Source organism: Nipponia nippon, unplaced genomic scaffold (genome assembly GCF_047370975.1).
Source record: "Nipponia nippon isolate SJK-2023a ecotype South Korea unplaced genomic scaffold, ASM4737097v1 scaffold_4, whole genome shotgun sequence".
NCBI classification, from domain to species: Eukaryota; Metazoa; Chordata; class Aves; order Pelecaniformes; family Threskiornithidae; genus Nipponia; species Nipponia nippon.
The window spans coordinates 104,077,080-104,104,691 of NW_028262358.1; the positions used below are offsets into that span (position 1 = coordinate 104,077,080).

The 27,612-nt window shown below is 37.3% G+C and overlaps 1 protein-coding gene across 16 annotated transcripts in view; it reads right to left on the reverse strand.

The window, feature by feature from the left end:
- The window catches only part of DLGAP2 (DLG associated protein 2), a 480,050-nt gene that overhangs the window by 238,864 nt on the left and 213,574 nt on the right, over positions 1-27,612 (reverse strand). For all 16 annotated transcript variants that reach the window (XM_087775270.1, XM_087775281.1, XM_087775268.1 and 13 more), the window contains one exon: positions 13,042-13,074. In XM_087775270.1, the coding sequence (XP_087631396.1) occupies positions 13,042-13,074 (33 nt within the window). The remainder of the gene's footprint in view (positions 1-13,041; positions 13,075-27,612) is intronic.

A 27,612-nucleotide genomic window follows, 5' to 3' on the forward strand; every position in this document is an offset into this window, starting at 1 on the left:
ATTCAGCACAAGAAAAACAGCTTGCACTGTGTCATAAAAATGAAACACAGATAGACATCTCCCTTCTTTCATTCCTTGCTGCTCTTGACTATCCTTTGGTGGTAGTTCAGAAGTTCTTTATGTTTTCACAATTCTGCTCTTGTGCAAGACCCACCATCTAAAACCTCACTTCTATTCCACAATTCTGACTTTTCCTTTGTTAAGTGGAATTTGACCCCTTTGCTACCTGAAGTCCTCCATCAGTCAGTGAATCTCTTGCCTATTTACCTAATATCTGGAATTCAGACTTGAAACCTGAGCTTGCCCTTGGTCCGTGGGTGCTACAATTAAATCTCTGGTTGTTGAAGTTTAGCAGTCCTCCATTGTTAGTCTTGTGTCTAAAGCAAGAATTTCTTCCGTTACCTTTTTTAGGTTTCAGATCAATATGAAGACATTCAGTAATACCGAGTATAAACAAGCCCCCTATTTAAAACAGAGTGCACTTAGACCCAACTTTTACGGGCAGAGAACCTCTGGTATCAAGCAGAATTCCTAAATTACATATTGATGCCCCCAAAGAATTTCTTATGGCAGACACAGTCATAACATTCTTTTCTGTGAGCATTTTTACAACATGAAATAAATAATTCCCAGAAACCCTCTCCCAAGCTGGGTTTAAACTGTCAGCAGCTGGCCAGCTAGAAAACAAAACACACACATAAACCTTATGGTTTCAAGAATGAGATTTAGCTAATAGAAGAAAAGGCCAGAATTTGAACTGCATGGACTTTTCTTGATCTTAAAGTGTCTAGCATGAGACAGTAGACGTAGACCAAAAAAAGTAGAATATTTTGGCTTAGCTTCAGGAATATCCTCCAGCTCCTCTGTGCTGTTTCTGTGATACAAGGCAAATATTGAAGTGGTTAAATAAGCATTTAATCAGCTACTTCATCACTGCCAGAAAAGTGAAAATTACTATGTCTAGCACAAAATTATTTTTAAAGTAGTTTATATACAATAAATACAAAGAAAAACAAAGGCAAGAAGAAAACACCCACGTGTTCTTCATCAGTAAGGGAATTCATTTTCTTCTATATCAATATGATGAACTGAAGATTACTGAGGAAAAGGTGAAAATAAAATTTCCATGGTGCCACTCATGACATTAGCTTAGAGCCTTATTTCAGTTAATTAAATCCCTAACTTACAATAACCTACATCATGTACGTGGTTCCGTCGCTAGTTTTGGATTCTCTTGTTAAAGTACAAAGACCATTGAGATGGAATTATCTCAAGACTGTAACTATTTCATGTTAGCTGAGAAGCACTTTAAGAAGTTTCTTTTCAGAATGGAGTCTGATTTTCAAACACAGACATTCAGTTCTTAAAAAGGACATTGTCATGATATACTTGACAAACAAAAAATGTAACGGCATAATGAAAATTCAACACGAAATAAAAACCTGAAGAAGTTACTGCCTCCACATATGCTGAAAGAGAAATTATTTACATGTTTTAATAATTTGTCCATCTCATAAAGAAGTCTGATAATGGACACTAGTGAAACTGAATTCAACATTTGAAGTTTCTAATTAAAAAATGAGTCCATTCTAAAAAGTGAAAAAAATTATCTCTTTTGCTTCCAAGTAACTTGTTGCACCGTGCCTGAAGCCCTATATCTGACAGAATACATTCACCCTATTATCTTTTCAAGGGTTGTATTAAGTAAAACAAACAAAACCTGAACCGTACCCTTTGTGCTGCATTAACATAACAGGTTACTATATTCCTTTTACTAAGCATGCTGGGGCATACAGTGGTAGTCGATTTGTACCACTGAGAAAAATAAGCTGTGGGAAAAGAACCCAGTGACTCAAATTTCAGTTATATTGTACGGGGTAAAAACCTGTAAAACCAGAACTGGGGTAGGAACTGCACTGTGGAGGACATGATGCCTCTTGATGCACCTGGAAATCAAGTTTTCAAGTAACTGGAACAATATCATGTTAAGATTTTTCAGAAATATTTTTCAGAGACAAGCACTGAAGGGCTTGCTTAACATTCAGCTGCACAAGCTAATTGTTATTAACACAGTTGCTGCCATCATATTATTCATTTTCATGGACGGTCAGTCAGCAGATACAAAAAAGTACTTCCAACCACATATTCAAAGCTATTTCTTTGTCACATATTATTACAGACAAATGTTGGCTTTAATATTTTATAAGGTGTGTGACGATTCCAGTGACTAAAATTGTGATGAAAGCTGATGGAAAATAATCAGCAGGTACAGAAGTCTAAATCGTTCTCCTTGAAGTTCTTCGCTGTGAAAGTCCTTGCTCTTTTTCTACATATTTCCGCTAATACCAGTTGTAGCTCTGCACAAGGTAGGAGCTCAGGATTTTCATACATCGTTGAGGTGAATGTTGCCAGAAGCTATCTAAGATTTATGCAAATATACACTCTAGGAGAAGTCAGTGTTCCTTCTGCGGGGAAATCTCTTTTAAATTAATGCAGTTTTTGGCTTCAGCAAAGGGTTCTTTTTCCTAGTACACTGTTTCTTAACCTTTTCAGATTGATGTTCCAGAATCAAAGTAAAAATCATTCATGATCTGCTCAGTCAGAACGAAATACGTACATGCGTGCAATAATAATCATATAATTTATTTGTGCATGGGTTTCAAAAGATGGATTGGAAATATTCGCTCTTGAAGGTCACTGTGTGTGGTGATAGGAAAGGAAGTTTTTATTTGCTTTCTGTTACAGCTGTGCTTCTCAAACCTTACAACCACTGATTTTTTTAAGACTTTCCCCCATCTAGATGAATTAAACACTGATCAAGAAACAGTAACTTAATCTTGCATACAGAAGATCCTGTGATACTTTACAGCATGTTGCACCTCGCTGGTGTTCAACTTGACGTCTAGAATTAGCTTCACTTTTTCCTAGAAGGCGGCAAAGATATTGACAATTCCCCTGTAGCACAAGGCTCCAAGCTAAGGCAGGCCTAGCTTTCCTTATAAATCAGTAGTCTGCAGAAGCCAGACTGACCATCTGAGCATGCCCTGACCCTGGGACTAAGGGACAGATCCAGGGAGTGATACGGTGAAAGTCAAATCAAGCCTGCAAACTGTACCACCTCAAGCTGTACACTGCAGAACTTAAAACTGACCTGTAAGATCTGCCACTTCAACTTTACTCAGTTGTAAACTTAAATCCTTAGTAACTTAAATAAGGAATGAATGTTGAAATGTGCCCCCTTTTAAAAAAAACCAAACCAATCTGTATGTTTTGGTAGAAATCCATCATGTTTCTTATCCTACAAAGGCACAAAAGCGTCTTTCTGAAAAATAAAGTAAGCCAGAAGCTGCCGGCAATATTCAGGAGACATTACTGTTCAACTTAAAGAGATCAGCTATGCATATGTACAAAGGAGTATTACAATTGAATGAATACACAAACCTTAATCATTGCAGAGCATGAAAATTAGAAGCTAAGGGAAAGCACAGACAGTTCACACTGTAAAAGAAATGTTCTCATTTATGATACATACTTCTAAAATAACATCTTTAAGAGAAACATGCTACTGCAGAAATTAACATACAGCAAACGAATCTGACATATACAAATGACTACTCAAAACAAGACATTTCATGTAATATAAAAATGTGCTAAACAGTTAACAAAATAAGAAAAGTGGAAAAAAGAAGTGTGTATATATACATACATACTTCTATTCAAAGGTTAATTTAAAATATCAGCATCTTCTAGGCTGCACTGAACTTACTGACATTGGTCCCTACTCCAGCAGATGCTGAAGTCCTGACCTCTATAGGACTAAATAATGTGTAACTTCATTCACTGTTGGCAGAGGAAATATTCACATTACCAGTGCTGCATGCAACTTTAAGTGTGTGCTGACTAACCTTTGAGGCCGACTCTTCTCCCTAGAAATCAAATGAGCTTTTCATTTATTAATTCATATCGGAGCAGGAAAGATGAGATGGTTCTTGTATTTGGTTTTGTTTGTTTTTTTAATCACAACAATGTAAAATGAATGTACAAATAATACCTTCTGCATTTGGGATTACATCCTATCATCCTATTTGTCCAAATTAAATAAGCTTTTTTTTTTTTTTTTTTTGGTTTGCACAACCCAGGAGAGTGAATCAGTCCATGAAAAAAATGAGGACAACAATGTAGTTTTGAGTACAGCTGTTTCCTATACATATGAGAAATAGAAACAGCTGAACAATTAATTTAATTTATTCTAAATATAAATGACAGGTGAAGACCTGGAAAGCACTTTTTTAAACAAAATAATTTATTTTCTTAAAATACACCTGAGAATTTTTTCCTTTTATTTCAAGACTTTCATCTTAAGCTACTCTGTAAAAGAAACAATACCAAAATTGAGATCACCTTATCTCACACTTAGCTTACATAGGTCCTCATCCTTTAAATATCCCATTCCTGATTTCATACAACTAAATAAAATGGGCAACTTTATTTCTTGTTATAGACAAAAGTATTCATTTTACTAATGCCATATATAACCTTCAAACTATACAAATACAAACTATACAATTTAGAAGAGTTCAAAATTAAATCTTCCAATATTTTAACTATAACTAGACACTGAGAGCTTTCTCTGCAACTAAATCTTTAGCAGGCCTCCTGCAGACAACTTTTGCTGTCTGCCCAAATGCAGGCAACATGATAATACAGTAGCAACATGTTGTTCAATATTGTTTGAATAAAAACATGCTGTAACTCTTTGCTAAAAATCATGATACACATCTCGTCTCTTCACTTTATATAAAACTCAGTACAGTTCAAGAACAAAGCACATATTGTGAACATACTTGAACTTGTTATCCTAAAAAAATTAATGAGTAAAATCAGACATACTAGCTCAGTGAGAGAGAGATTTGAAAATATTTAGGTTAGTACAATCTCCAAATTTTACAGGTTATTTTATTTTTAAAAATATCTAGTGTAACTAACTTGCATATTTGCTTTTGATCTAAGACTAAAAAAAGGTTCAATATTTACAGACTACACAATGGAGAATGACAGCAATACATTTCTATGCAACTTGAAAAAGTTTCCATGAAGATGAAAAATCAAATCACTTCACTTTGAGAGCAGTAGATAAAGCATTAAAAATAAAAGGGAAAGGTATATTAGCAATACTCAGATCAGAAGGAAGTTTCATACTACCAGTGATTTTACCAGAACCTATTATGTAAACGTTAGCAAGGAAGCTCACACAGGCGCACAAATGTGACTATTCCTGCAAACCAAGGTGCTGGCATACAAATGGATCAAAGCAGAAAGATCAAAGACCTTCACCCTGTATTTACATAAAATTTTTCACAAAGTACTGAATAAAGTCAGCATTATGTCAATCACTTCAGGTAATAATTACGAATTATTACTATGTTGATAGCAGGAACAATATTTAACTCTTTCAGTGGTACATATACAGAACAAGAAACTTTCTGATTTGAACAAACTACTGTGAAGTTTTTATAGTAAGCAGGCAAAGAAGCAATATTAAAATTAGGCAAAATAGATTTTATTATGTGTTATTGTTTCCTTTAAAATGTCAGGATTATGTGTTGTGAAATGTACTTTGCTTCCTCAACAGCTTCAGTTTTCGTTACTGATAACTGTTGGTCTAGTAAATACAGCATAAGAAAGTTAAGACTACAGGACTCTTGAAAGTCATTGCTAACAGTGGTAAAACTGCCAGTTTTCAGTGTGGATTACTAAATGCTAAGATTAACAAAATGAAGATTAGCAAAATTCTGTGGAGTTATTAATCTGCCTGTAATAGTTTGCCACTAGATACCAAGGGACATTTTTAAATTCAGAGCCAGAACTACCCAGATGGAACATCATCAATATTAAGACATATTGCCAAGTTTAAGGTATTTTTCTGAACTACCTACTATCCACATGATTTATTTTAACAACAAAAAAAAACCCAACCCCCCCCAAAAAACTAGACGTATTTCCCCGCCAACCCCAACACACTAGTACTAACCAGAGCACAGACAGCACCAAAGCTGGCAGTACCTGAAATAAATCCACCACTCTAATACTGACGTATCTGAAAAAGCCATTTTTTTCCTCAAGGAAAGTATGAGATTTTGTTGTTACTGTCAATTATTTATTTATATTTCTTGTATTACCCAAGTTCTACTGAGTATTTTATGCATCTTATGAGCAAATACAAACAATTCATCCATTTGTTTTGATTTTAAAACTCAAAATTTCTTTTACAAAAAAAAAAAAAATCTATTAAATCCATCCTCAACTTTCAATCATATTAAAAACCTTCTATTTTTAATTGACATAAACTTCTGTATGGGTAAATGAGTGACATACTCTAGCATTCTTGTAACTTTGCTAAAAATTTTGCACAAACTCATTTCTTCTCAGAGAAAGACAAAATTATGTTGGCATCTTAGCTTGAAAATGTAAATCAACAGTAAAAAACAATCTTAAACTTCTGGCACTTGGATTTATTGTCAGATCATATATAATTGTCAGAAGATTCTCAATCTTCTGACACTTGGAGTCATGCAGTATCTACGCATTGGCTGTTTGAACTACTAACTGTTTAACTTAACAAAAGAACAAGTGTAGGAAAAAGAACAATGTTCGCTTTGAGATACATTAAGAAATAGGTCTCCTCTCAACTCTCCTTTTACACGGAACATTTATTTTACAAATTAACAGAAAGTCACTGTTCTAAGGTTGCTATCACAAGCTTGAACCCAGCAAGTCTAACAACCACCAACCACTTCTGTGCCAGTTACTTGCAAAAAATAATGGGAGAATTTAATTCAAACTGTAGTTGCATACCACAGCCCAAAAGAGATCTGAGAGACTGAGGCAGAATCTGAACTACCTGGACAAATTCTTAGGAAAAATTATTGAAGGAAAATACATACGGGAGAAAGAAAGTAGTGAAAGCACCAGAAAGTGCATGGCAGACTTTGCCAGGACAGGTAAATTCTGTGACCTTAGGAGAGGTCTGTGAAAACATATTTTTTGGTCTTCAGTGCTAGGTGTGAGAAGATGGTTACTTGGGGGCAAAGAAAATTACTCCTGCTGTTTGAACCTTCTTTCACCCAGGACTTCATCATTCTTTGTAAGCATACAAAAGATCATTAAACAATCCCTGACTTAATTGCTAGTTCCTCTAAACTGGGACAATCTGTAAGACCCTGATTCTGGCTGCCACTGGACACAAAGGATAAAGAGATGAAGAATATCATAATCTCTCTGCACTGATATCACTGGCTTTTCATACATTCTGTACACTGTGTGTAATACATGCAGCACAGCATTGGTCTGGTTCTGTGGTGTGTCCAAAGTCTGTCTCATTAGTGATGGACTTGGTAGCATTAGCTTAACAGTTGGACTCGATGATCTTAAGGGTCTTTTCCAACCTAAATGATCCTATGATTCTATGATTTTTCTCATGTCAGAGCAAGACATTTCTGTATGCCATGTCTCTGAGTGCCCTTGTATGCTTTGGATAGAAACCTCCACACAAGTTGAGATAACTGCAGCAAGTTCTAATGCACCCTAATATGTATTTTTTGGATCTACAGTTGCCCCTGAATATACCTAAAAAGACCCAGTCATCTAGATGAGGCAGGAAGAGGGAATATTTCCAGTTCTTTCTTTGGAGGTTGACTCTTAGAAACTCACAAGGCCTTTGCAGAAGGAATATGAGGATTTCCACAGCAGACAAGGCCAAAGGTTTACCCAGTAGGGTATTCAGTTTCTGACCACAGTAACTAAAAAGTTACAAAAAACAAAGATGAAGGAATTATTTATAATAACCTACCCCTAGGGGATGTATCTCACTTATCTATTAAAAGACAGGTTGGTTTTTTTCATTTGTATAAAAACATATTTTGGTAACAACGGGACTTCCCTCTATCCCAAATCTGTTGCAACATTTTTACTGTTTAATGTAACATCCAGTGCCAATTGAATCTGAGGTCAATCTCAGAAGTCACATTGTGGCAGCAAGTTCCACAACTGTATTTGCTTTTCTGTTATACTTGTTCTGCTTCTGAATATTTACTTGGTCTGGATATATTATAAAACTGGAATCCATAGTTTCCATGATCCCATGGAAAATGGGATGCATCATTTACTACAGTATTAGGAAAGTGCAGTAGATGTATTTTGGGGTTTTTTTTTGATTGGTACCTTCTCTAAATTACATGAAGCAAACCATCTCAATATTCATTCATGTGGGATTGCTCCTTATGTATCTTGGCAAGTTTACTATATATCTCTAGATTCCTAAACTCTCTGCTATACTCCTTTCTGGTGGTGCTGGGAAGCAAAGGTTCAACTCAGTATTTCAGGCTAGAGTAGTTCTAGTATGCACAAGTGGTGTTTTAATATACTGCATTGTACTCTCCATCTCATTCCTTACAAATATTCATATTTTGCTTGTTTTCTTTAACTGTCATCCTAACTAGAGGTCTTCACTTAACTGTTCATAATGAAACTTGAGTCTTCTTTCTATGATGTTAAAGTTAACATAGATCCCTGCAAAGTAGAGAAGTATTGTTACTCATAGCCTTTGTGTATATCAGTGTTTTTACAGTGCATGGTGAGCCAGACTTGATTACTAAATGCTGTGGAACTGAAAGGACACTTGCCACATAGAATCTCTAGTAGAATGAGATATGAATACTACAGTGTGTGTATAGACTGCAAGATCAAGAGGTACCAGATAACAGAGTGAATAATAGGTAGAACTGCCTACTACCTGCTCCACAGTCTTTGCAGAATTGCTCAGCATATTCTACCACTTTCATAACACATCAGAAGCTTCTACACAGGGAAGCTTATTTTCATCATGGAATACACCTAAATAAATTGGAAATTGCTATCAGCATCACAGGAGAGAAAGCTTAACATCTACAGCAAAGTTAACCTGGGCTTTCTCTCCCATGGATATCCAAACAAAATTCTACACATTGCCACTGTTTTTTATCTCAAACTAATAAGAACCCAACAAGCCCATGAGACCACCAACAGAGGGTCAGACCAAAGGCCAGTGTTCCCAGTGTTCTGTCCCCCATAACTGCCAGTGGCAGATACTTGGAGAAATGCATTTTTCCATGCTCTCCCTAGTTTTAAGAGAGAAGTGTCTAAGGAGAAGCAGAGCATACGATGGTGCTTTACCTGGGTCCAGTAATCTATAGCTTCTAGTGGTTAAAGGACTTCCTGAAACAAGCTGTATCTTTACCATTATTTTCTTCTGTAGAAACAGGCAATAGACTGAAATGCTGGGCAGAGCCAGACCTTGTATTAATTCTTCTCAAAGTTCACTAGAAACACATTCATTCAGTGGTATTCCTTTTTAACACCACATTTTCCAGATCTGTGTATTTAGATAAACCTTGTGCTGTTAAAGAATGTGTAGAGGTGTCTATTTTTACGGAAGTTGAAAAGTGCTGGTACTGTACAGGACTGCCCATTTACCTTTAAGAAGGAAAGAAACAGAATAATCATAAAACACAGAGGCAAAAGTTGTGAATAGAAACAGTAAGTCACTACTGGAGTTGTGAAGGACATTAAAAAAGCCTGGAAGAAAAGCTTCCATTTGCATAGTCTTTGAGAAGACAGAGTGGTCTACTGAAAACTTGCTTGTTTGCTGCTTTGCTAATATAGAAACTTATGTTTGTTAATATAGTCCTTTCAAAAACTTCTGTGAATAACTGCCAGGAGTTAGAATGAACAGAAACATCTGCTTGAGGAATAATGGGGGTAACTGTTCCTGAAATTTCTCATGACTACACCAGTCTTTCTAACAGAGTATGTTGGCTGTCAAAGACTGAGCTAGACACGCATCTATAACGTGCCATCCTCACTTAAAATCTGAGCAGGAGAAAAAAAAACAAACCCAACCCAACAGTGTTTACCATGACAACATAATCTGTCAACTGCAGATCATTTCCGCAAAGGCAACCGCTGTCATCTGTCTGAAAACAAGTCATTGCTGCTCTTGCATTTCCAGAAGATGGAGCAGCTTGAAGTAGCTACACTAATGGGATTTATTAGACCACCAGCTCTGCCTTCTGCAACTTTAGTTTCCTCCCAGTATAAAATAGGCCTCCTGGTCTTCAAACATCTCTCGCTGACAGGAATGGTAGCTGACCTGCTTGTCAATAACACAGAGCAAACCCATCATTTTGGAAACAGAACACATAAGCCTTTGCAGCTCATACAAAGACTGCTTCTCAAACAGAGACCTCAGTATTGTCCAACTGATTCTCTTTAGATGGGCTGCAAAGGAGGACACATAACACACATTTATCTATGGATCCACAAACTCCATAGGTGAAACACTGAAACGTGAGATCTGTATCCTGATAATTTGTATGTCCCTCCCATATCTGATATTTTTTCCCTCTATAAAACATGCACTCACATTGTCCCACACCTGTGCAACAATGTGTATGCAGATAAATGCACTTGCTTCCTGAAGTGCAGCACTAACTGCTAAAAACTTCGCAAAGTGCCCGCAGCGAAGAGCTCTGTTTTACACAGTCATTTCCTATTACACTTGGACATACTGGTAATCCAGGACCAAACTGCCGGTTTTGAAAGAGGAGTGATGGTTAGAGAAAGGATGAACCATCACAAGAACAGTGAGAACTGCAGCTGATCAATTTGACAATCAGAATTTGTGGCTTGCAATACGCTTCCACTCTGCCACCTTTCTTATAGAAGGTAGAAGGTGTTGTTCAGAAACTCACCACTAGCTGCTTGGAGGTTTTTCAATAAATAGCATAAACATCTTCAGAGGAACTCAGAAGTGGTAAGACGTGAAGCCTTGTCTTCCTCTCTCCCAAGTCAGGAAGATTTCTCCACATCTACTATTTCATGAACAAGTCTCTGCTTACCACTTTGGAAATTAATATAGGAGGCCTACACCATGGTGCATCTGTCCTACAATTATGCAAATTCATCTTAATATACTGAAGTATATTAATATACTTAGTGAACCTTGATTTTTTCTGAAAAGGAGGAGGAAAAAAGGAACCTAGAGGCAAATGGTATGTACCACTAACTGGTATTGTTTGAATTTGGCTCAGATACCAAAAATGCAAACTACAAGCCACAGAGTATCTCAAATTTCTGAAGAAGGCTACAGAGAAAAGTCAGGAATTCCAATTCAAACATTGCAAAAAGTGATTTTTCAGTTCTTCCCTAGTTTTCTAAGTTACTCAATTAGTTTACTATGAAACCATAGTAAAATTTATAGAATGTTCTAGAGGAAAATTACATTTTTGAGGTTTGAGTTAGTTTTTTGGTTTCGATTTACACAACAAAGATGTGAAGTTTCTTTTAGAATGGCCTTCTAAAAACTGAAGTCATATGAGCAATTTCTTCTTCATCACAAAATCACATATAAAACTCCTGCGAATGTTCAGTATTAGATCAGAAATTGTGCTAATCTAGTAAGGAAAAAATTTAAGATTGTAAGTCTTGTCACTAATCTAAGCTGACATTAATGTCAATATTTTTAAAATCGAGGCAGAGAATTTATAATTAGCATTCCAGTAATACTGTATTTGAGGGGAGAGTATGGTGATCCAGGAGACATTCATTCCTGGGAAAGTTCATTTATACTCAGCTAAAAACTGAACATTATGTTCTTGAGGACTGTTCCTACAACAATGCATATAATTACCTTTTGATTGTGGACTTTTAGTCAAGTAAATGTTAAACATTTTTATTACTGATTTTTTTTTTTTTTAATTCTCTTTTTACAAAGTCCATGAACATTTATTAAAATTTGCAAAGCTGAATAGGTATGAAAAAGCAGTAATGAAAAGAAAGAAGAATTATTGTTATAAAGCAGGCATAGCATGTAATAAAACAGAACTAATCCAATGCATAACTTTGAAGTTGGATAACCTTATCAAGCAAGGAATATCTCATGAAAGGTAAACAAACACCTATCTTAATTTTCCTTTTCACATGTGTATCTGTGCTATTATAAATTTATCAAATAAAGGACAAAGAAATTGAACAAATCAAGAATTAACTGTTTATTAAAGGAATGCATAGTCAAAACAAATCTCTAAAACAATTAATTTACTGAGTTATTTCATTAGTTGCAAGGTCTCAAAGCCTTTAACTTCCAGGCTTCATCTCTTAATAACTTCTCCTTCCTAAATTTATAAAACATGAAAAGTTTAAATAGTTTTTCAGAAAGTATTCAAGATATAAAGCCTAGAATCTATAATTTCATTTTTTAATTAATATACTTTGCTCCAGCATTTATATTTGCTATTTCAGATTATGTTTCTTAGAAAGACTCTAGATGGTTGATTTGGAACTAAGGTCAGCTTTTTGACATTTTCTTTATAACAGCACCAATGTTAATAAATAAATATGAGAGATTTTCCTCATACCTATTTTCATTTAGGTAAATTGTGGGTCTCACCTTGGCATTTAATTAGCCACTTAGGAAAAAAGCAAACAATACATACCACCAAACACATTCACGTGGGCATGTATTTGCACTGCATAACAGTTATTGCTTAATTATCTTTGTTTCAGAAGTAATATTTATTCACTTCACCTGCTAAAAAGCGTTAGCCTCTCACAGTTCTCTGTAAATGTAATATCAAATATAAAAACATTTTCTCATTTCCCTTTTATGTCCAGTCTCTTTGTTTTCCATCCTCGAAGTGATGTCTTTAAATATGTTTTCACACTCTCTTACCCCAAATTAGTTTGACAAACACACAAAAGAATAAGAAGTAAATATTTCAACTTTTGCTCTAATAGAATATTTGTCCTTTAAGATATTTCCTGCCTGGAGCATGTACTGTGCTTTACTCAATTCAATTCATGTTTGGTATCTAACATAGGGAAGGACGTCTTTCATTGGTTCTCGTCACTCGGATATCATTTCCAATCTATTGTACATGTGTGTCATTTGAGCCAAGTGTTCACCTCTAGCTGCTTTGCAAAATATTAATAGGAAAACATGCTCACCTTCAGGCTCCCCACAGAGTGTACACTGTGACTCTGAAAAGAAAAAAAACATAAATTATAATTTCTTGATTTTAAGATCTGTCATAATTACATCCAAATATAACAAAACTTACAGAACTCAGTTATCATGAAAAATGCAATTCTATTCTTAGCATCCATTTCTTAACAGCTGCAAAATAACTTTCAAAAAAAGAATTTTTGCAGGAAGAATTTTAAAATAGAACTATCTAAATGTCTAGTTACATTTATATAACTATCACCTTCACAGACTCCAGCTGAATGCATTCATGTAGCAGGACTTTTTGCTTCCACGTGACTTTTTTTGTATTTGTAGATGTACAATACTGCAGTGACAACAGTCACTCAAATAAAAAGTTTAAGCCTCCTAATATTTTATTATTGGAGGCAGCAAACAGTAATAGTGACAGAGTTGTTATATTCCTTTCTCATAAAAGTCTTCCAAGTCCTCCCAGGCAAGAGAAGTAAGTCGAACAGGCAATGTAAATGTGCAGTTATACTCTGTAAAATATTCAAGTACAGAAATGAAGGAAATAAAACTCCATCATAACAAACAGACGGTCTCTAAATGTACAATTACTATTTTATTCACACACCACTATTTGGAAATTGGCTGTCTTGAAAATTATTTTGCATAATGTACAAATATATACACACATGGAGGAACTACTTAAAGTATCCCTTGAGATTGAGCTGCTTCAGGGGTTAGTATCAAGCTGTAGAACAAAGCCATTGTTTAGAATCCGAATATCAGAATCTATTGAAATCACAGAGACTGTAATCAAGTTGGCAGATAATTCTGATATACTGGAAAAAGTCCTACTAGAACAAGACAGCACAGTATATTTTAAATCACAAATCTCTGAAATCTCTATTTTAACACTCGGCTGAAAAATTACATCTCTGACAGCAACAAGTATGCTGAAGCAAATATATATATGCAGGCACACACCCACAGACGTGCATGGGTATACATTTTTATGTAAATTCAGTACAATAAGCAGTTTAACATGCCTGGTTATATACAAATCCAATTCAAAAGCTTGCTGAAATTATCTCTGGCCTTGAATGACAAATAGGAGATTGGACTTTAGCTGTGATCTTGACTCAAAGGCAAAAAAACCTAGAAACATAGAATATGAAACACATACTTCAAGTAGATTGACCTTTATAGTGCCACTGTGACATTGCCTGTTATTTAGAGGTACCTTCTCCATATAGGTAAGAGGCTGTATCACAGTAACCCACTGTTGTAATGGTACTTGACCCTACGTCTTTCATATATTTTAAAAACATTAATCATTGTTTTTTTACTACTGCCAGAGGTTGTAGCATGCATAAGGGAAAGGAACGAGAAAAATTATGTTTATCCCAGCAACGCTGCTGCTGATAGGTGGATCCCAACTTTTAAAACAGCATAAATTGCATGAAAGACAGGAATTAATTTTGATGCAGTTCAGCACCATGAAACATGTGGTTGAAACATCTGTTGATAAACTCACTAGCGTCCCCAGCAGATCTGACAAACTGAAAACACCACCCCAATGGCTAGCTTGAGAAAACCCCCAGTGAAAAGCATGAAAAGCATAGTCTCAGATAACACAGGCCTGTTTCTTTCACTGCTGGATGAAAAACGCACTTGCTACAATCTGAAGCGATGCAGAGGAAGCAGCTAGAAGATTTTTTTTTCACTTTTAATTCAAAGACTTTCTGAGGTTTTACTGAGAGGGGCTGCCCGTCTGTGTGCAGTTTATTATCCTGATTGATAAGGAAGAACAAGCTGGGACTTGGTTTCTGAACTTCTGACTTTCCTGATCCTCTACGTCCTGCTAACAACTGCTTTGTTACAATCCAAAGAGTCTGCTCGACATGTCTTGCAGCTCTAAACACCATCTTCCAAAGGTCCCCACTCAACAGTACAAATTATTAGCTTCCCTCTTTTCCTCACTAACATAAATTAGGGTCAATATTGCAAATCTGCAGCAGGGTAGATAGTCTAACAGCAAAATAAGGTTTGCAGCTATGACTAGTGCCAGAAAGTTGTCCAAAAGCTAGCGAGGTGTCAGCACTATCCCTGCCAGATCACTGCTTTTTTGGATTTCTTTCAGGTGTTTCTTTAAAGTCCCATGTTCATGGGCAAGCCAGGTGTTTCTTCCCCTACGTCAGCACGCTTGGGGAGAGTACGTGGGGGGATTTTGGTTTAATTCATCAATGTATGCCTTCCAGAGTTCATTAACGTATGCCTTCCAGAGGCTGGGAATCATTTCAAACTGACAGCAGCACCTCTCTTTCTACACTGGTAAGAAGCAGCCTTTGTGGATGCGAATGATTCACCAGTAAGCCTCTGTTTATGAACTTCTCCACTGTAGTTTGTTACTGTGGGGGAGGACTAGATACCCTTTTTGTTGTGCTTGACACATACAGATCGAGTGATAAATAAAAACACAACCACTTCTACTAGACACATGAACAAGATGACAGGGAGGTTAGATGGAGCACTGTTTTCCACAGAGCCTCTGTGTGTATGTGTGTGAGAGAGAGAGAGAGAGAAATAATTGTCTATTTAGAATCATACATTCTATGGTTATTGTTGAGAGATTGTATGTCCTAATTTTCCAGGACTAAAATCATAAAAAACATACACATCACAGTCAAATATTTGTAGGGTTACATTATACAGAAATCTTAAAATCCTGTCAAGAAGCTATGTCTTGAAACTTATTTTAACTTCTTTTCTCTCTAAGGAAGTTGCTGTATCTTGGTAGAAAAGATCTTTCTGGAAGACAGATCAATATTAAACACTTGTACTAATTTAGAAATTTTCTAATTTAAATTTCAATTCTGGGGTCAGATGACAGCAATGAAGGACATGACAGCACTGTAAAAAGTTACCACTCCATCAGGTGAAATGACTTTGTTTAGGCTGAGATGCACCTCGCCTAAGGTTGGGTGTCTCAGTATTAATGTTCAAAATCTACACTAGATTTACCAGTTAGTGGAAAGCAACAGCCACCTAACCTACCTTAGAAATCTATGTCAGCATGAGATAAATCAACAAATACCTTTTTGTAAGCACCCTTTCCTTTTTTTTGTGTTGTAAGAAGTCTTAGACTTAGGCTACATCTTCACAATAACATTCACGGCAAGAGAGAAAAGTTCATTGTAAGTGACGTCTGGAGGTTATGCAGTTCAGCCTCCCCCTGAGAGCAGGGCTGTCACCAACATGAGTTCAGCTCAGCTGGGGCTTTGATAGTCAAGTCCTGAAAGCCACCAAGGATGGAGGTCCCACAGCCTCAGTGGGCAGCATGCTCCAGTGCTGCATCAGCCCCGTAGGGTCCTACTTGAATCTCTCAGTCTGCAGTTTGTGGCCATTCTTCCTTGTTATATCACTCAGCACCGCCAAAAAGACTTTGGCTCCATGCTGTCTGTAACTCTTCTTCAACAGCTATAGGCCGCTATGGATCTTTACTTCAACAGGCTAAATAAGTCCAGCTCCTTCAACTACTCTGACCAGAGGGCCCCAACCAACGAACACAGTGTTCCAGGTGCAGCTTCACCAGCACCAGAGGGAAATAATAGCCTCCTCAACTTGCTGATCATATTCATCCTGCCATAGCCCAGTACACAGTTTGCCTACTTGCCATGAGAACACTGTCTGTTGACCCATATGCAACTTGGTATTCATGTTCCTTTAGGAAAAAAAAAAAAAAAAGAATAAAATCAAGTCTTAGTCAGATCAGTCCCCTGATCCAAGTCTCCCACCAATTATAACAGGGCTAATGTATGGCACAACGGAAGAGGGAATGTGTGGCCAAATGCAGGTAGACCAAGCTTAAGAATAGATCAGCTGGAGAAACTGACTGCTCGTGGCTTGATAAAATGCAGTCTTCGCTGGGTAAAAAAGTGTCTGAATGGCCAAGCCCAGAGAGTGGTGGTGAATGGAGTCAAATCCAGTCGGCAGCCGGTCGCGAGTGGTGTTCCCCAGGGCTCAGTGTTGGGGCCGGTCCTGTTCAATACCTTCATTGATGATCTGGATGAGGGGATCAAGTGCACGCTCAGTAAGTTTGCAGATGACACCAAGTTGGGTGGAAGTGTTGATCTGCTGGAGGGTAGGAAGGCCCTACAGAGGGACCTGGACAGGCTGGATCATTGGGCCAGGGCCAACTGTATGAGGTTCAACAAGGCTCAGTGTCGGGTCCTGCATTTGGGTCACAGCAACCCCATGCAACGCTACAGGCTGGGGGAGGAGTGGCTGGAGAGCTGTCTGGCAGAAAAGGACCTGGGGGTGTTGGTTGACAGCCGCCTGAACATGAGCCAGCAGTGTGCCCAGGTGGCCAAGAGGGCCAATGGCATCCTGGCTTGTATCAGAAATAGTGTGGCCAGCAGGACCAGGGAGGTGATCGTCCCCCTGTACTCGGCACTGGTGAGGCTGCACCTCGAGTGCTGTGTTCAGTTTTGGGCCCCTCACTACAAGAAGGACATCGAGGTGCTGGAGCGTGTCCAGAGAAGGGCAATGAAGTTGGTGAAGGGTCTAGAGCACAAGTCTTCTGAGGAGCGGCTGAGGGAGCTGGTGCTGTTTAGTCTGGAATAGAGGAGGCTGAGGGGAGACCTTACTGCTCTCTACAACTACCTGAAAGGAAGCTGTAACGAGGTGGGGGTTGGTCTCTTCTCCCAGGTAGCAAGCAACAGGATGAGAGAAAATGGGCTCAAGTTGCACCAGGGGAAGTTTAGATTGGATACTAGGAAAAATTTCTTCACGGAGAGAGTGGTTAGGCAACCTTAATAATTCTATGATTCTATTATTATAAAATATAATAGTAGCAATCTGCCAAAATTATCTTTGTTTCAGAACAGCAATGGGTATAGGGACAAAGTGGTATAAGGTCTTGGTCTGTAAAATATAGGGGACATAGAGAGACTTAAAAAGGATATGGCTATTAGCAACATTAAATAATTCAGAAAATGGCTCACAGGGTCAGGAAGTTTGGTAGCCCCTGCCCTACAGCTTCACTATCTGCATTAACTAGTGCTCAATAGCTCAGAAGCTTAAAGCCATACAAGATTTGCACAGAACTTATCCACAAAAGGTGGGAAGAACAAGAAGCTGAGCTAGTGGTCCAAATTAAGCTTCAGAAATACAACTGAATTCAAATATTGGTACGTGTTTCTAGTCCACACCCTCCTAATTCTAATCCTCCTGAAATTAAGGGAATCGTGAAATCTCAGCCACAGACAAGTAACTTTTGTATGCCCACACTGGATGAAAAGATGTCTAAAGTGAAAGTGCCTAAGTTACTGCGCGTTTTGATGGAATAGGAGTAGGGACATTACCACATTTCAGACAAAGATATTTCTTAAGCTTCTCCTTCTCACAATTCGTAGTAATGGATTATGTCTCTACATATCTGATTTGTCTGAAGTATTTGTCCTGGTTTCGGCTGGAATAGAGTTCATTTTCTTCCTAGTAGCTGGTATAGTGCTGTGCTTTGGATTTAGGATGAGAATAATGCTGATAACACTCTGATGTTTTCGTTGTTGCTAAGCAGTGCTCACACTGGTCAAGGACTTTTCAGCTTCCCATGCTCTGCCAAGTGCACAAGAAGCAGGGAGGGGGCACAGCCAGGACAGCTGACCCAGACTGGCCAAAGGGCTATCCCATACCATATGACATCATGCCCAGTATATAAACTCGGGGGAGTTGGCTGGGGGGCAGCAATCGTGGCTCAGGGACGGGCTGGGCATCGGTTGACAGGTGGTGAGCAATTGCATCGTGCATCACTTGCTTTGTATACTCTTTCTTTTTTTTTTTTTTTTAATATCTATCATTTATTATTATTATTATTATTAATTATTTTACTTAATTTTATTTCAATTATTAAACTGTCTTTATCTCAACCCATGAGTTTTCCCACTCCGATTCTCTCCCCCATCCCACCGGGGAGGGGGAGTGAGCAAGTGGCTGTCTGTGTGGTGCTTAGTTGCTGGCTGGGGTTAAACCACAACAGTATTATAATGATACCTTCACAGGAGGTATTCTTTCTTTTTAATATGTTGCTAATCATCTGCATGTGAGTAACTTCTATGTCATTGCTCTCAAAAGTAAAATGACTAAGATGGGCAAGTGTTCAGAGATTTGGGACCCAATCAATAGAACAAGGAAAACCTGTATTTATATTATTAATCTTACTCTATCATTTTGAAATTGTCTAGCCAACAGAACTAATCTTCCTAGATACAAGAACTTGCCAACAAAATAGGTCATAAGAAAGTTCTTTTGAAGAAACAAATATATCATGAAGACACAAGCTTTTTTTTCCCCTCAAATAATATGAAATTTATTAGGTTTTGACAGTTTTTCTTGTCTAACCTAAATGATAAGTAAAACTAAAAATAATAAACCCAGCCATGTAAATGCCAACATTCTTTCTCCAAAAAGCTGAGTTCAACATTCAATTTTAAATTAGACTGAAGATAAATTATTCTGCTAAACATGTTCACCTTTCCTTGCTTTGTATATACTTGTATGGCTGGTGCAAGTACAATAAAATCTACTCTAAAGAGCTACAATAAAGAAAACAATGTATGGGCCAGATGAAAGATACAAAATAGCCATTATGAACAAATTACAATTCAAAATACCCATGCAAGCTATATAATGCAATAAGACTAAGACAACAGAATATTGGTAATATTTTAAATCAGTTTAAAGAAAATACTGTATTGAACAGTTAACTACACTTTAAAGTACAGTACGCTCTCAGTAGGGGTTTACCCAGATTATGGAGTCCAACCCAGATGAGTTTTGACTGAGATATATGGAAGTGAGAGTATGATAAGAAATAATATACGAAGGTGAGAAGCAGTGCTGGGGATAACTTGTCACCTCAGCACTGCATTCAAAAAATGGATGCAGTCAGCCCTTCTGACTGTCCCTTGAATAATACCACATATCCAGCTTTGTATCCCCACTTCATTTGTGTAACAGACCTTTCTGTCTACAACTACCTGAAAGGAGGTTGTAGCGAGGTGGGGGTCGGTACAAGAGGAAACGGCCTCAAGCTGCGCCAGAGGAAGTTTAGGTTGGATATTAGGAAAAACTTCTTCACCGAGAGGGTGGTCAAGCATTGGACCAGGCTGCCCAGGGAAGTGGTTGAGTCCCCATCCCTGGAGGTATTTAAAAGGGTAGACGTGGTGCTCGAGGACATGGTTTAGTGGTGGACTTGGCAGTGCTAGGTTAACGGTTGGACTCGATGATCTTAAGGGCCTTTTCCAACCTTAACGATTCTATGATTCTATGATTCTTTTCATCTGATACTACTAGAGACCCTTTGCAGCTCCTCCCTGCTGCCACCCTTCTCTATGTTATCTGTTGCTTATATTTTTCTTTTTTTTTTCCACTACTGTCTAAATCTATTTACTGTGTGGCCAAAAAAAGATACCCCTGTTCTATAATTACTGAATACCACTGCCTATTTGAATCCAGAATTCAATTCATCAGAGGAAAACTGGAAAGTATTTATGTTTCACAGAGAAGTATGGTTGGCTTCACAGAAAATAATTCTCGGTTTGCTTTTTTTTTTTTTTTCCTTTCATTTATGCAAAGTAATAATAATAATTTAAAAAGCAATGAAAAAAACAGATCAAGTTCCAGTGAGGAAATTTAGCAGAGAGTGCTTTAGATTTTGGTTCTAGTGGCAAGAAACACAACTGTTTCTGACACTATTTCATCAATGTCTCTTTACATCATTTTACTGATGTCAGTGAAACAGAACCCTGTGACACTTAAAGAGACATAGAGTAGCCATGCATTACATTGAGATTTAGTGCAGCTGAAAAGCAAGCTATAATTTAAGGCTAAACTGTGAGACTTGTAATAATTTTCAGGACTTTAATCCAATATTTGTATCTAAACATGGCTATAATAGTGCCAATAAAAGCTGACTGACTGTATTATGAACTGTTTCCCATTCTCTCTTTTCATCTCTATTTTTTCTCCTACACCTTTTGTCTTTATATGTAGCTTTTTCCTCCTGTTGATATCTCACCATTGCACAATACCATCAGCTGAAACATCAACGTGACAGACCTATAGGATAAACTGCAAGATTTTATCATGTCCGCCAAGATTCTCCCATTCACAATCATCCTATTCGTTCCACACTGATGCTAGAGCAAATCCTGTGGAGATCTCCTGCTCTGTGTTCAGTCACCCATGTAGGTAAGGCATTGAGAGACACCTACAAAAACCAGCTAGCCTTTTCTTCTGCAAAGCACATTTGAGTTTTACCTACAGAAATTTTTCTAAAGTGTTCTCTAACCTCCGAAGACAGGGAACACAACCCTCTTCAAGTAAATTACCTCTGTTGCTAAATCATCTTTGCAGTCGGAGAGATGTTTCCTATATAGCCCAAAGAGGCATTGCTTTTGACTGTGCAGATGGAGAATACAATTTTTAATGCACTTATGAAAAAATATTAAAATATCTATTTCAGATACTTATTGCTTCCTTCATGCCTTGTTTTTTTTCTATTCTAAGCTTTCAATTTTTCCTCACAGTCATGGTTGCTAATACCCATCTCATCTTTGCTGTTCTCCCCTGGAGTCTTTCCAATTTAGCTGTATCTTAAAGTTAGAAGTGCCCCACACTGCACACAGTACATGACCTGAACCCTTCGACTGCCAGGCAGAGCAGAATATTTACACTCTTACATCCTTTTTATATTTCTAAGAATGCCATTGTCCTAATTTTGGGCAGCACTATTTTCTTGACTCAAATGAGATCTCATCTCATCCTTATAGACAGGAATTTGACTAGGGGTACCTTCAGCAGTCACCATCAGAAGAATGAAATAAGTCAAGGATACTTTGTTGGTCTGCCTTTGCAGTAAGAGCCCTACTCATGGAATCCATGTAAACCAAGTGAACTCCACCAAGCATTCTAGGTGCTTCTTTACAACTTTTTGTTTGAAACTATGAAATAGCAGAAATAATAAAAATGACACTACACCAAAACACTGTATTTCTTACAGTATTTTGAGTGCTGAGAAATAGTACAACAGGAAAAGAAAGCAACTACATTTGGACACAGATATTGTTTGGGCCCATTTCCATATAAAAGAAATAAACAAAAATAATTTCAAGTTATGCAATCAAAAGAAAAGCATGCATTTATACATATATAGGTACACACACATTTACATGTGTGTATATATCCTCTCTGTCTATCTTGAAACCTTATTTCTTCTTCTGAACAGTAGTATTTATACATAAAAATAACTACCAGCAGTCAGTTCATCATGCAGAACGTACTGAAAAACGTAATAACAACAGTTTAGAACTGTTGTGGATATAGCCAATAAATGTATTTCACCCATCTGAAACTGTTTCTCCAAGCACTTCTTGCTGAAAGAGGCTACTTTCTTGCCTGCCTGCCTCTCACTGCTGATCACTTATGGTATGACTGCTCTCAAGATGAGATTCCCTTGCATTTGCAATTTCAGCTTTCTTGAATCTTTCCTTTTAACTGGGGTATTCACAACAAAGGGCCTTTTCCTGCCCAGGATCAGGCCTTGGGGTTAGGAAAAACAAATATCTACTACAGTTTTGGAGAATAGGAAAAACACAATAGAAAAAACAGCTGCCTGTGAGAGACTAGAAGCCGGGCTATATTGGGAAAGACAGAGCAAGGGGAATGAGTAGCCCTGAAAAGGGCAGATACTGAAAGAACTTTAAATAAAAATAGAATACAGAATAGCCAATACTAAAATAGAATGAGCCTAAAGCAGAAGAAAATCAACCAACCTGGCAGCAAACTTTGTATCCTTTTGAGCAAATGAACTGACATCCAACCAAATGCATAAAGCAACCACTAAGAGCCCATTATTTTCCCCAGATAAAAATATAAGGTTCATGCTCAAAGCAATGCCAGAACCTATTCACAGTGCTTGCACATCAGATCCTTCTCCATATGGAGTTTGCACATTACACGTGCATTAACCAAGCCAAAAGAGATTTCAGAAAAAAATTATGAGACCAGACAATCAAATATTTTCATAGGAAAGCAAAAATAACTGAAGCAATAAAAAGCAAAATATAAACCACTCAAGAAAGAAAAAAAAAAAAAAGCTAATGCTTCTCTTGGTGATCTGAACACAAATACTTTCTTTTCAGAGGAGCAGTCATAAACGCAGTAATAAAATGGATGTGCTTTAGCACACTTCTGATACACGTTTCAAATGCACAGTATCAAAGTGGAGAGTCTAAATATCCTGAATGAGTCCAAAAAAGACCAGAATATGTGTTTATAAAGAGGAAATCCACATGGTTTTCACCTCATTTTTACACTCACTTTCTAGTATTTGATGTTCGAAGGTTAAAGTGAGTCATATTCCTCACAGCTGAGGGAAAGAAACTTGCCACCCCCTAATCACATTGTTGCATCTTTATGAAAAACAGCAAGGAGAGTTAGGCTGGTGATAAAAACCTGTGACAGTGGGGACCCATGAGAGTGCTGGGAAATACAAAACTGAAGACAGTCTGCAACAGAGGCTTGCTCCAAAAACCCCCTGGAGACAATGCAAGTGTCACTGGAGTTCAGCAGACTCAGGGTCAAATCTCAACAGAATACTAATGTGAAACTAGCCAGGCTATCTATCACCATTCCACTACTTTCTGGGGTTTTTTTTATTATTTTATTTTTTTTTTATTTTCCTCTCTCTCTTTTCTTTCACTTTGCTCATCTTAAGAGATTTCACCAATAATCTCAGAGCCTCATAAGAACAAGTAAAAATGGTACAAATCCAAGTTGAGCATGATATAACAAAGAACCAAATAGATAGATGGCAGAAAATACGGAATGGGACAGCACAGTTACAGAGTAGATCACATACTCTGATACTCTGGTACTCTGAAGGTTAAACTGATTTTTTTCACGCCTTTCTCCTTTTCTCTCATATAGGAATCAGATTTCAAAAGCATTTAAATGGAGTGGGGAGTTGACTTGACAAGCAGGTTTAAGGAGGTAATTTGAAATACAAAGGGTGTACAAAGTAACGATGTAACCATTGTGTCCTGGTTTCAGGACACATTGGAAGGGATAAGAGATCAAGTCTAGGATGCAAATCCACATCTGGGCAAGACTGTTGAATGACGTCCTTCATGTAAAGTCAGTAGTGTATACCAACTTAGAACAGTACAGGTTGGAAGAGACCTCCTGAGGTCGCTAGTTTATCCCTCAATTCAGAGGACTGCCAACTTCAGAGTAACATTAAGTTTCTCAGGGCCTTGCCCACTCAAGTTTTGAAAATCCACCAGGAAGGAGAATCAACAGTTGTTCTGGACAACTGTTCCAGTGTTTGACCACCCTCAGCATGAAGAGTTTTCCTTGTGTCTAATTGAAATTTCCCTTGCTGCAACATCTACCTATTCCCTCTTGTCCTTTCACTGTGCATGCCCATTAAGAGTCCAGCTCCATCTGGCTGTAATGACCCATTAAGCAATTGAGGACAGCAATTAGCTCTATTCTCCTTGTGCATCATATGCTCCAGTATGCTACCCATCTTGGTGGCCATCCTTTGGACATGGTCCAATTTGTCTATGTCTTTCTTATACTGGGGTGTAGTAGAACTGGGCACTATTCCAATTGCAGCATCTGAAGTGCCAAAAAGAGGGGAATAACAACTCCCTTTAACCTACTAGCTGTACTGATGCAGCCCAGTGTGCAGCCAGACTTTATTGCTGCAGATACACTTCTGAGAAAAGGGCACTCAAACACAAAAGAACTGTGATATACAACTAAAGCTTTGAACTGGTCCAGTCCCAAATATGTAGTGACCTCACATGCTAAGTGACTACTTGAGGAGGTAAAGCAGCAAACTCTGAGGCGCCAGGCAGTGTCTCCCAACAGCTAGAGACCATAGCTCAAGGACTGATCTGTTGTGTAAGCCTTTTCTACTGTCCTGAGAACATTTTTAAATACAGGCTGGGGGGAACAAGGCTTGTTTAGAAGAGCACTGAGCTACCCTCTCTAAGGATGTCTGTCTTGACCAGTCTATGATGACTTTTGAGATCTAATGACATTTCTAAATATATCTGCATATCTCAGGAGAAGAGCTTCCGTATAGTCTCTGCTCTCCATCAGAAATGCTGTCTTCAGGTGGGAGCGAGCAAAAACACAAGAAACACAAATTTAGTGTGAAATATTAAACTTGATTTAAAAAAAATGAAAGAATCTGTTTATGCTATGTAGAGTTTGCCGCCAAACAAATAAGTGTTAGTAAACCTAATCTGGAAAAAATTAAAAGTGAACAGACAAAAAATATGCTTTCCTTTCCATCTTGAACATTCTCAGAAAAAAAAAAAAAAAAAAAAAAAAGAGTCTGCTCTGTTGATGATTTCAAACACTTCCATCTCACTGGATATATAAACGTGACCTCTGTCATAACCGTTACAAAGGCACAAAGAGCTCATTGCAGGACTCAGACCTAAGCTCAAAATAACAAGAGTGCTTAATTTTAGCTTTTACAATAGAAAATAAAGATTTGTTTGGGGTAACAGAAACTTTCCAGTGAGTTAAACAGAAAAAAAAAAGTTTGCCATTTTTTGTAAAACAACTGCTAACTCCAACTCCAAGCTCCTAACTTGTTCTGGTGAAGTGAGCATACATACCTTACAAAGCCCCTATGCTGGAAGAAGGTGCAAAATTGGGCGCATCTGGGAACTTTTTATGCATGAAGTTTTCCATAGTGAACATTCCTTATCAACATTCATAAACAAAACCAATCCAAAATTCCAGTTGCAACTAAACAAACATTAATCAGAACTGTAGATACATCCTTTGACAAAAAGATGTAAAATTGCAATAAAGAAATAGGAGTTGAGAGTCCAAAAATATTTCATGAAGCTAAAACTGAGATACGGAATTCGGTGACTAAAAAATAGCCTGATCTTTTTGCAGAAACACTCCTAAGGTCAACCTTAAATAGCCAAAAGCAAAGTTGAAACAGCAGATTTAAATTTACTATTTCTTTTCAACTGTATGAGTCCCTTTTCTTTCTTCAGTACATCATGTACACAGCAACGTGTACCTCTTTCAGCCAACCTCACCTTTCAGATTACTGCAGCAAGCTAGCATTCTCTGTCACTGATTTGACCTTCACTTCCTTTATACTTTTGTAATGGTCTGGTGATTTCTTTAATAGTTCGCTACAAGGAAGTCCAGATCTGCAGTATTAGGAGTCTATGTACAGAGCACAATCATTGAAAGGAGCCCTAAGGTCAAAATAAAAATTGTTAACACACACTATGCCATAGCTGTAACTGCTAAGTATCACAGATCTTTATGTGTTGCTTAGAAACTTCAGGCAACCTGAAGTGCAAACACGTAAAACTCACATGGAACGCTTTTGTCTGATTCTTAAACACCACTGAAATTAGAATCCCAGCACAAGCCTTGCAAGTATTACAGACATTGTTATTAATATGTTAAAACCCTCATAAAACTCTCAAGATTAAATTAATGTATAATATACTCAGCTAATTAAGTACAAACCATTGGCATTATCATCATTGGAGCCAACTTTCATTGACGAAGCTAACCTAAGGGCAGGATACTGTTAATAGCCCCATCTCAATGTTATTGCGTTTTGGAAATTAAACGTTTTGTTGTGTCAAACATAAGATGAAGTTGTATAATTACACATCACTTTCAAGACAGTAGAAAAGCAAGAGTCCAGAAAAGACACTAGTCCATATTAAGTGTCCGTAATTTCTCAGATTAGTCAACTGAGTTTAAAGCAAAATCGGTTTCTCTCTATTCTTCAACTACCTTTTTTTAAATTCCAAATCCATTAAATAAAATTTCTACTGTAACTGTCTCTTTCAATCTTAGAATAATAAGAACTTTTCTCTACTTCCTAACAAGATACTGGAAGCAAGTTCACATAGAAAAAAGAAAAATCACAGATTAATTGAGCAGTTTCTTTTTATGATCCAGTGTTCAAAGTCTTTGCCAAGAAACTGCCACCCTCAGTTTGTTTTTCTGCCTGAATATTTAAATGGGAGAAAATTCGTTTCAATCATGAGAAGTTTGTTGTTGCATTCTTTTTTTTAAAATAACCATACTAACCTCTGCTGACTGACCCCTAAACAGCCACCTAAGTGAGGTTATCTGCAGGACCGGGCGTGAATTTAGAGATTATAAACACTCACATGATGTGATTTCCACAATTTTACTGGCCTCCGTCAAATTATTTATAAGATGTAACTCAGGGGTAAAGTCCTGAAAATTTGAAACTAAGGAGATTATTATTAACAAGGAGATAATATTGAATTACTTGCAAGAGACAAGTAATGAAAAAGCTATGATCCAGCTTTCACCAGTAAAATGATAAATAATTGTACACAAGTTACTCATAAATAAATGTCATAAATGACTAGTTTATAATGCTAAATTCTCTTAATCACAGAAACACCACTGAATTACTAATCAACAGAAAACAGACATACACAGGTGTGAAATTAGCTGTCAAATTTAATACTTCATCCTTAAAAAAA